This window comes from Canis lupus, chromosome 22 (genome assembly GCF_003254725.2).
Source record: "Canis lupus dingo isolate Sandy chromosome 22, ASM325472v2, whole genome shotgun sequence".
Lineage (NCBI taxonomy): Eukaryota > Metazoa > Chordata > Mammalia > Carnivora > Canidae > Canis > Canis lupus.
In genome coordinates, this window is record NC_064264.1 from 48,330,933 (window position 1) to 48,341,576 (window position 10,644).

General features: G+C 39.1%; 1 protein-coding gene across 4 annotated transcripts in view; it reads left to right on the forward strand.

Annotated features, from left to right (window-relative positions):
- IPO5 (importin 5) overlaps nt 1-4,774 on the forward strand; it is a 56,461-nt gene extending 51,687 nt beyond the window's left edge. For all 4 annotated transcript variants that reach the window (XM_025440973.3, XM_025440977.3, XM_035704361.2 and 1 more), the window contains 5 exons: nt 454-576; nt 1,345-1,564; nt 2,283-2,511; nt 3,881-4,022; nt 4,630-4,774. In XM_025440973.3, the coding sequence (XP_025296758.1) occupies nt 454-576; nt 1,345-1,564; nt 2,283-2,511; nt 3,881-4,022; nt 4,630-4,716 (801 nt within the window). In that variant the 3' untranslated portion in view covers nt 4,717-4,774. The remainder of the gene's footprint in view (nt 1-453; nt 577-1,344; nt 1,565-2,282; nt 2,512-3,880; nt 4,023-4,629) is intronic.
- Nucleotides 4,775-10,644: the final 5,870 nt, after the last annotated feature.

A 10,644-nucleotide genomic window follows, 5' to 3' on the forward strand; every position in this document is an offset into this window, starting at 1 on the left:
TGGCCATCCTGGTGGACCCGTGCTAACATGTGCAGGTCATCCCATTTCTGCGTGAGGTGCTCACATGCTCACACACATTGCTCCCAAGGATGAAATGTAGTAATTGACCCCACATCCTTTCACCAGTCTGCTCCAAACTTAGAAACATTCTTTCAGAAAACAAAAAATAATGCTAAAGTAAAAACACAGAACTTCAGTATTTAAGTACGTTTCCAGAAAACTCTGGGATAAGTACAAATTTGCTCACACCTTTAATCTACCGATAGCAGATAGGAGACGTGACCCCCAATCATCAAGGTTACTGCGGTCTCCAGACTCTTTCCTGTGCCCTGAAGAAGTGATGAGAAATTTCTTAGATCTTTTAAAAAATAAATGTAACTGTTGGTCATAATGGAGATGCTTTTTAATACATATGGGTGTTACGTGTTTTTTTTGTTTTGTTTTTGGTTTTAGGATGATAATGATGTTTATATTCTGACCAAAGTGTCAGACATTTTACACTCAATATTCAGTAGCTACAAGGAAAAGGTGTTACCATGGTTTGAACAGCTGCTTCCGTTAATTGTCAACCTCATTGTAAGTGTTGCCTTTCTTTTACCGTTATTTTAGGTAGTTGCCTGGGATGTTTTCAGTGTAGCACTTGAAAACACACTTTCAGGTTAAAATGGGTCTTAGAAATCATAATTTTCAGAGTAGATCTTTAATTTTATCAAGTTTATTGCATTGCCGTTGATACTTTCTCACTTAATATATGCTTATGGTTGGCTAATTAACTTTTCCGTAGTTCGATTAAATTACAATGTGTTCCAGAGACATACAAATGACTTTTCATTATTTGAGGTTATGTGTGTCCTGCTAAATTAACAAAATGATTACTTTTTTTTAGTGGAACCTAGAGGATTCAGTTAAAATCCTTGTTATGTACAACCAGTAGTCGTTTATTGTGGATGATGGCCTTATGTATTCAGTTTTTAAAATATGCATGAAAAGCAACCAATAGGAGTTTGTCTTGTTTTGGCTTTTAATTTTGCATTGTATTTGGTAATGCAGCACGTTTTTTATAAAGGAAATATACGTATCTTGCTGCTTCTGCTGGTGGTTCTGGTATGTGGTAATGTCATGGTGAGATTCTTTAGAAAATCATACAAAGTCTTTCAAACTTGTACTTCATTAAATCTGTGTTGTAATTTGAGGATTGTTACAAAAAGTGATTATTACTGTGTTGTTTTTCATCGTTTGTAACAGGAATATCCATGTATAAGCTGATAGTCTAGAGAGAATTTTTTTTTTTACATTCTTAATGTACTCCAGTATTCAGAGCTTAAAAGATTATCTCTTTTATAGTGTCCACATAGACCATGGCCAGACAGACAATGGGGATTGTGCATCTTTGATGATGTCATAGAACACTGTAGTCCAGCCTCATTTAAATATGCAGAATATTTCTTAAGGCCGATGCTCCAATATGTATGTGACAACAGCCCAGAAGTCAGGCAAGCAGCTGCATATGGCCTGGGAGTCATGGCACAGTATGGTGGAGATAACTATCGTCCTTTTTGTACAGGTACTTTCATTTGTTGGTTATAGGCATCCCTTTTATCATTTCCTTCTTCTCTTTTCTACACTTCCAAATATTATATAGCTGTTTTTATTGTATTCTTCCCTTTTTCAAACCTCTCACCTATAGTGCAAATGAATTGGCCTTTATTCTCATAGAAATGGAAATGAAGTTTGGATGAAATCTGAGCCTCACCACTCCTGCCCTCCAGAGTACAGTTCATTCAGGGTTTGGGCATTATACCCCAGCTGCAGCATAGGATTTTTTTTTTCCCCTTAAGATTATATCTATATGGAAGAGTGAGAGCACACATGAGCAGGGGGAGAGACAGAGGGGAAAGAGAGAAGCAGATTCCCCACCCAGCACAGGGGCTCTATTCAGGCACCCCTAGCATAGGACTTTGAAAACATACTGGGGTCCCTGTACGGTTAGTGCAGAAATATAGAGAGGCTTTTAAAGGCTTAAATACCCTGAGGTGAGGACTGTAAATCTGGGGGCTCCCAACTTCGTGTAGTCTTAGTAGAATGCTGGCACTCCTGGCCGAGTGGGGGCAGCCTGCTGCCTTTCTTTACTCTAGGTCTGGTTCTGCAGCCAAGAGAACAAAACATGTCATGTGTTACACCTTACTAATTCTTCACTATAATTGATACAGTCAAAGCAAAAAAAGAAATTTGGCATAAGAATGTGAGATTTTAACTGACCTTCTTGCAATTGCTTATTTTAGAAGCACTTCCACTGCTGGTAAGAGTTATTCAGTCTGCCGATTCTAAGACCAAAGAAAATGTCAACGCTACAGAGAACTGCATCTCAGCAGTAGGAAAAATTATGAAATTCAAACCGGACTGTGTAAATGTTGAAGAAGTCCTGCCACATTGGTTGTCTTGGCTTCCACTACATGAAGACAAAGAAGAAGCTGTTCAGACTTTCAATTATCTGTGTGACTTGATTGAAAGGTAAGAAAAGGGACAAATAGACCTTATTTTTTTCCTCTTTATTTAAAATAGTGTTTCCTGTGCACAGCCCTCAGATGTTTAAACTGTAGGACAATTAACACTGCCTTACAATTAGATCTAATTTTGACTTTTTTTATGGAATTAAATTCAACAGATAAGGCATTATAGAACATAATGTTTTTAAGAAGGTTCCCTTTTAATGTTGTCATCCACCCCGTTAATCTGGTTTTTATTTGGCTTTAGATTTTTTGAAATTTCAGCTTTACTGAGGTATGATTGACATACATCACTTATTAGTAGAATAAGATTAAAGTAGGTTTGTTGTTCATGCCATTATTTGACCCTCTTAAATTCTGGGTTTTTTCTTTGGATTCAAGAATCAGCAGTATAAGGAAAGTATTCCAGACTGGTAATCAAAATCTGGCCTTGGGCTCTGGCAATATTAGTGCTCTTTTGTGTTCATGAGGATATCAAAGAATTGCAACAACCTGGAGGCTATAGAAGCTATCAAATCAAAGGCGTGTTCTTTGGTTATCTGTTTTTCTATATCCAAGTTCTAAATATTAATCAGATCTAGGCTCTGTCGCTGTTAATTACTGCTTTTATTCATGAATAGCTCCAAGAGCCACAACTACTCTCCTGGAATTTGTAGAAATAGGCCAGCAAGTGTATTCCATCGTGCCTGTTTCAGTTCAAGTTTGCACAAATGTTGTGTTTGAGTGTTCCCATGGAGAACTATCATTAAGGGATGTGATAGCCATCCTGGAGACTGTACACTCCTTATCTGCTCCTGTCTCTGAAGCCACCAGGTCTCCATCATTCTGTTTGATCATCTCATCTCCCTTGGAAATGACTTCTGAAAGTTTCTTAATGAAAGACTAGAATTCCAGTTAAATTTACTATTATGCTTCTTTCCATTAAACTTGCTTAAAGTTTATTTCCCAGATTACTCTTGAAATGCCCCTAAATCCTTTTGAACTTCAAATTTATTTGGAAACCACTTTCCCACGTGTAAGTAAAATACATGTTAAGAAGTTTATTCTTAGTAAAGCTTTTTTTTCCCCCTTAAATAAGTTACAAATTATTTATAAAGCACTTAGAACGTTCTATTCTTTTTTGGCCCTTAAAACAAACCTGAAAGATGAGTCAAGTATTTTGTTCTTAATTTACATGGGAAAGCACTGAAGAGCTAATAAATAAAATTAGCTGTTTTTACTCCCACTGAATTTGATTTTAGTGAATGCATAATAATCTTATAAAAACTTTGTAACAAAATTCCATGTTGGAGGAAGCATGTAGGAAAGTATGAGTGCTTGAGTGATTTCTCCTTATAATTTTCATTTATAATTGCTTTATTCTCTTTGGTCAGTAATCACCCCATCGTTCTTGGCCCAAACAATACCAATCTGCCCAAAATATTCAGTATAATTGCAGAAGGAGAAATGCATGAGGCAATTAAACATGAAGATCCTTGTGCCAAACGTCTGGCTAATGTAGTTCGTCAAGTACAGGTAAGCTGTTTTGCTTAAATTGGGGAAGAGGAAATAAAATAGTTTTTTGGGAGGTGTTTATGGTTTTTTTTTTCCTGTATTAAAAAAAAAAAGAAATAGGTACCAGTTTTCATTTTTATATTCTTTGTCTCTGAGTTTCAAATTAATATAAAATCTGTCTATATGTTCTCATTTTTTTTATTACCACTAAAATATTTGTCCTAAACTTGAGACATTTTGAACCTTGCAATTGGTACTTACTCACACATACATGTCTTCTAGGGGTTTTTTGCATTTACTCAAATAAAAAAAGAGATTTTAATAGTAAATAAGCCGTCAGCTACCAAAATCTTTTCAATGATTTATGCTTCCTGAATTCTAATGTATTGTTTACTTGACAGTGTTCTCTATCTAGTGTAGCTTTATCAGGTCAGATTGAATGAAGAAAACTTAGAGTAAATGAACTTTAAATAAATGGAACCAGGTGTCTTGCTTTTATAATGATAATCATGAAACTACCTCAGAAGAAAGTATTTGGCATTATTATAGTCTACCTAATGATGATTAGTAAAATCCTTCCAGATGACCATTTCACTGAATCTAAATCTATGAAACTGTTTTTTCCTAGACTTCTGGAGGATTGTGGACCGAGTGCATAGCACAGCTCAGTCCTGAGCAGCAGGCAGCCATACAGGAACTCCTGAACTCTGCCTGAGGGCCTTAATATCACCACCAGAAAACTAACTCCAAATAAACGTTTACCCTTTTGTTTAGGTTTCTTTGTTTTGTTTTTGAGCAAAAGAGGACGGTAGAGTTGTGTTGTCTAGGCCATTCTTCTGCAAAGCTCCAAGAGTGGGAAGAGAAGCACTGGGTTTCAGAGTGGTGTTTGAAAGGATTTCTATCGTACCACTGAAGAGGTTCCCCATAAGCCCTACGGTAGCACTGAAGAGTATTTTTCTATTGGTGATAAGCCACTCACGTGAAGGTGAAAGGGAAGTAAAATTAAGTTTTCTCATTAGACATAATGAAATTTAAGACAAAACAGCTTTAAGATCAGCTATTCAGCATAGATGTGTGTTAAAACAATTTGCTCTACACCTAGTGTTAATTTTATTAATTGGAGTGTGAGTCTTTCTCAAGGGTAGAAAGAAGCCTTCTACCCAACAAACTAGTAGATCTAAAAATTGAAAAAAGAAAAAAAAAGCTGAAGACAAAAACAAGCATGAAGATGTCATATTTGATGTCACTTTCGGGTTTTTCCCCAAAAGGCTGATGCAGTGACTCAATTTGGAAAGCTTTCAGCTTCCAGTCCTTGAATGTGAAGTGTCGTTGGCATGTCTGGCAGTAGTCTCTCATTCACTCCTCAATAAACAACATTGAAATACGAAAGAAGTTTGTGTAAAAATTCAGTACTGTCTGGCTTTGATTCATTTAATGTTTTTAATATAAGAATAAGCTAATATTTTTTTAGAGTAGTAACTATGGCTTTGAGTGTTTTCTTTTCCCCCAGTATTTTCCTTGTGCAGTTTGAACTTTAAAAGCATCTAGTTTTTACCATTTTCCACTTTAATTTAAGCTAAGTTATATATCTATTCCTTCATGATTGGTATCCTTTTAAGGCTTGCAAATTTTGACCAATAGTTTTTTTTAAATTAGGATCGTTCTGGTAGATAAAAAAGATTTGGCTTAGTATTTTCACTGCAAATTATAATTGATATGGAGCCACACACAACTTTCAAACTTTTAATTTTATGATAAATATTATGCCTAAAATTATTTACTGGTAAATTCAGGAAAATGTGTGAATTTTTTTTCTTTGTGTGTTAACCTCATACCAGTAAATGACTTGCTGTTGTTTCTTTACATAATTTTTCTAAGGGGTCTTAGTAGATTTCTGTTGAAACTTCAGTGTTAACATTTTTATAGTTTGTACTAAATTTAACCGTGATACAAAAATGAATTTTATGCATTAGATCAGAATTTAAAATTAAAGATTTTTTCTTTAAGTGATTTGCATTACTTTATTAAAACTAAATCTGAAATGGAATAGAAAAAATGAATTATCTTAAGATGGTTCACTTGGTAGCAGATACCATACCTTCAAATACATTTTCAGTTTTCAGCACAACATTGGTAGCCCGGAGAAGCTTCAGTAACTGGCAGAACAACGTTGAATGACTTCACCAGCATAGACATTGCTTTCAGTGGGCACCTCAACTGTTTTGTAATGTGTGGGGAGCAATGTTTGGAGCTACTTTATACCCTGTATTTCTGTTGGAGTAAAATGTGTCGAGACAACTTCTTTGTGCTTTCTTACATAGAGTTTGAAAAGCCAGTTTGTGTACTGATGCCTATCACAGTTTCACTTTTGTTTTTAATTTAAATTATTACTACACTTAAAACTAAAAATGTGGCACACTTGCCTGAATTGAGATGGAAGTGTGGTTGGAGAATGGCTGCAGACTTGTGGAGAATCTAGTGTCTGCAGAGTTCTGTGCTAACCACTTAGGAATATGACTCTCATAGCTTCTGGTTTAATTAAACATTATGGGAAAGTCATAAAATGGACGAGTGAAGAGTGGGTAAGATCCCTGAAGGAAGAAATAAAAGGGTACAAATCCACCTTTCTGGATAAATGTAGAGAAACATGTCATTGAAATTGAATTCATCAGGAAAGGTTGGTATTGAAGGCCGCTCATGTGACATGATCCTGAAATCCAGGACTCCTAACTAATTGTGATATGTTCATGAACTAGCAGTTCTTTGGAATTATCTGGGGAAACATTTTTAATACCTCATTTTGTCTACACAAGATGAAAATTCATGTTTTTTCCTTTTGTACCAAATTTAGTTGCCTAGTGGCCTTGTGTGTCAACCAGTAATGGTATATTTATGAATCCAAGCTATTTCTGGAAGGAAATAATGTGTGTGGCTCTTAACATTTTCTGGGTATTTTGTAACAAAGGATTAAGTTAAGTGCACAAGTGTTAGAAATTTGTAGCAAAACCCATTTGGAGTATTTTTTTAATGCTGTAAATTTAAAGAAAAGTAAATTGTCTTAAAGCTAATTTGACACTTCTGTAATGGGAGGCAACTTTATCATGACTCTGGAGTTGTAGTTTGGCTAACAGAACCATCACAAAATACATAAGCAAATAAACATTCTTGATGCACCTGGTCTCATAATAAATAAAGGGGGGGTGCATACTTAATAGTGGTGTGAGCATTATATTTTTTGATCTAATCTTGAATGATTGCCTATTCGGAATTTTAAGCAATTTGAAATACTGAGGGGATAGCTAAATGTTTTTAGTGTGGCTTCATTCTGCCTATGAATACTGTATCAAACAATTTTTTGGTTCCTGTCTTGTTCCATAGAAATGACTTTGCTCCTTGTGTCCCTCTTTGCTTCAAAGGAGTGATGGCCAAGACCTGCCATCTTTCATTTCCTTCACTCCAAATGTTATGAGTACCACTGTTTAAGAATGAATAACCTGCAAGGAGTAGGCCTAGATTTTTATTTCCAACACTTGAACTTTTTTTTTTTTTTTTTTAAGATTTTATTTGAGAGAGAGAAAGCACAAGCAGGGGGAGAGGGAGAAGTAGGCATCCTGCTGAGCAGGGAGCCCAATGTGAGGTTCAATCCCAAGATCCTGGCATCATGACATGAGGAAGGCAGACGCTTAACCGACTGAGCCGCCCGGGCCTCCAACATTTGAACTTCTGCAGCTCAGGAGCAGGGGTAACTAAAGTCATCCTGGACCCGACTGCTTTCCCCTTTTTTATACACAGCCCTATAATCCTGTCACTAACTTGACCGTATTTGACCTAATTCTATTATGTATTTTGTTCATTTGAATGGACAGATACTAACTCTGAAAAGAAATTATAGCTCGTTTGTTACTCTGTAAAAAATGAATCCAAAAGCAGTGCAATGTATGATTTTTATGCAAAACAAGTCTCAGTTCTAGTTAAGGCAGCAGAGTGTACTTCTGAAATGTGTTCCTTGAGAATTCTGGATCTTTCATTGTTTTCTTCTGGTCTATACATTTCTGTCTTCTAGACTAGCATTCAGATTGTGATGGAAATCTAGATTGTGTGTTTGCTGTGGATTAGGAATTAGTTCCCTGTGTTCCGGAGGCTCTGTGACAGTTGAGTAGAAAATGTGTAAGTTTTGAATTGCAGCCTGACAACAATATGGGTCTTAAAGCACACCTTGAAAGAAAGATCATGGTGCTGAGTGATGAAAATCAAGGGTCAGCAAACTTTTTCTAAAGGGCAGTAAATGTGTTAGGCTTTGCAAGCCCTGGAGTCTGTTAAAGCTACTCCCTTGCCATTCTAACGCCAGAGCAGCCACAGAGGATTCTGAACCAAAGGATGTGGCCGTGTCCCATCAGTCTACAAAAACACTGGCTGTGGGACACCTGGGTGGCTCAGCGGTTGAGCGTCTGCCTTTGGCGCTCAGGGCGTGATCTGGAGACCTAGGATTGAGTCCCACATCAGGCTCCCTGCATGGAGCCTGCTTCTCCCTCTGCCTGTGTCTGTACCGCGCCCCCCCCCCCCCCCGTCTCATGAATAAATAAAATCTTTAAAAAAAACCCACTGTGGTTTGCTGACCCCTGATTAAAGTCACTGCCTGGGTTTAAAAATATGAGTGTTGACAGCATGGGTGGGCAGATTTAACCTCTGTACCTTAGTTGCCTTGTCTAAGGTAGAAATGATCGTGCACACGGTTTAGCCGCAGCTACTTCCTAGTCTGAGCCGTTGCGAGCCCATCCACCGCTGCCTTTGTGCTCCCTTTTAACTGTTCGACAGCACCTACCACATGAGGCTTGCAGTATGGACAAAACCTGTGGAAGCACTGGGGACAGTGCCTAGTAGGGCAGGGTCGCTACTTGAGTACACGTCTGAAGAGACAATTTGGGCAGGATCTGCTTTTACAACTAGTTAACTAGTTATTTCCTCTGGGAAATGGAAGTAGGATTTACCAACAAGAATCCAGCCAAGAATGTTACTAAGCTATGTAACAAAAATTGACCCCAGTACAAGTGCTGAGCAAAACATGGTCAGCCTTCAGTTAGGGGACACGTAATTCCATAACAAGGAAAAGTAGAGGGTGCACAGTGGAGAATTGGGAGAAATCCGAGAAATACCATAGTAAATAATGCAGTGTGCAAACACTGGCCTCAAATGGAGTTGGGCATTTAGCAAACTGTACCGTAGACACTAAAATTGTGCCCACTCCTGGCACCCGGGTGGCTCGGTTGGTGTCCAGCTCTTGCTGTCAGCTCACGTCATGACTGGGGTCTCTCCCTCTGCTCCAACACCCGTGCATGCTCTCTCTCTAAAACAGATAAATCTTAAAAACATCTATGCCCATTCCTGGTCACTGGAAAACCCTCCTGGAGCTGAGGCTTTCAGTCTAGGCTTGCCACCACAGCTGGGGTTGCGCCAGAGTGTGGCCCAGGGTACGGAACCAGAATGGGCTACCTCGCAGGTGAAGGAGCCAGGCAGCCTGTTGGTCGGGTCTCCACGCTCTCTCCCCACAGCTGCCCCTGGCTCCTGCCTAGGGCGGGTATTACCATGAAGTCACAATTAGGTGACAGTGGAAAAGAATGTGCCAAGTGTCTTGTAGCCCATTTAGAAACCTGGTCTCAGTCCCCAGATGCAGCTAACTCTTGTGTCAGCATAGGTAGAAACCTGGTGGGGCCAGCAGCCTTTGTGTGTTTCTGTCCCAGCTGTACACGGCTGCCACTTTACCACTTTATTTCACAGTCCCAGGTTTTCTCAAACTCCTGTACTCTTGACCTCAGCTGCCATGTTTTCTGACATTTTAAATACTTGGCCTTTAAAATATTTATAGGGGGTGGCTCAGCAGTTTAGCGCCTGCCTTTGGCCCAGGGTGTGATCCTGGAGACCCAGGATCGAGTCCCACGTCAGGTTCCCTGCGTGGAGCCTGCTTCTCCCTCTGCCTGTGTCTTTGCTACTCTCTCTCTGTCTCTCATGAGTGAATAAATAAAATCTTAAAAAAAAAAAAAAAGTCAAAAAGAAAAGTAAAAATATAGCAACACCGATGTCAGGCATTATAAAATGGATTGAAATTATAACTAATCGTTTAAAGAGCGGTGACTCCTGAATAGCAGTAGGAAGGATTCCGAGGTGGCATTTGGAGATACTAAGGGGCCTCCCTGATGCTCAATGGAGATGGCCCCTTGCTCTCCTGAGATGGAAGCCATGAGGTCTCTGTCAGCAGAGACCGTGAGTGGAAGGCCTCACACCAGCCTTCAGCGATCCCACTCACCCCAAAGCTCCTTGCAGAGGCCAGCCCCCAGAAGTCATTCCTGGAGGCTGGGAGCCGGCCAGTGGGACCCGGTTCCACCCTGCCATCTGGCTCCCATCCCCAGCCCCAATTTCCTGGGAAAGGTGTCCTGGCCCCACCGGCTTCCCGCTCACTTGAAAACTTTTCAGACCTGCCGATAAGGGGCCGTTTCCCTTCATCCCCACTCCACATTGTTGTACTAGACCATTTTGTTTCTTGCCTGGCCCTGTTTTCTTTGCAGACATCCCCTCCTGGCCTTTACCTGAGCTAACTGGAATGGATGACATTGTTTCCAAATAGTTTCTCTTGGGAGCTCCAAAGGCT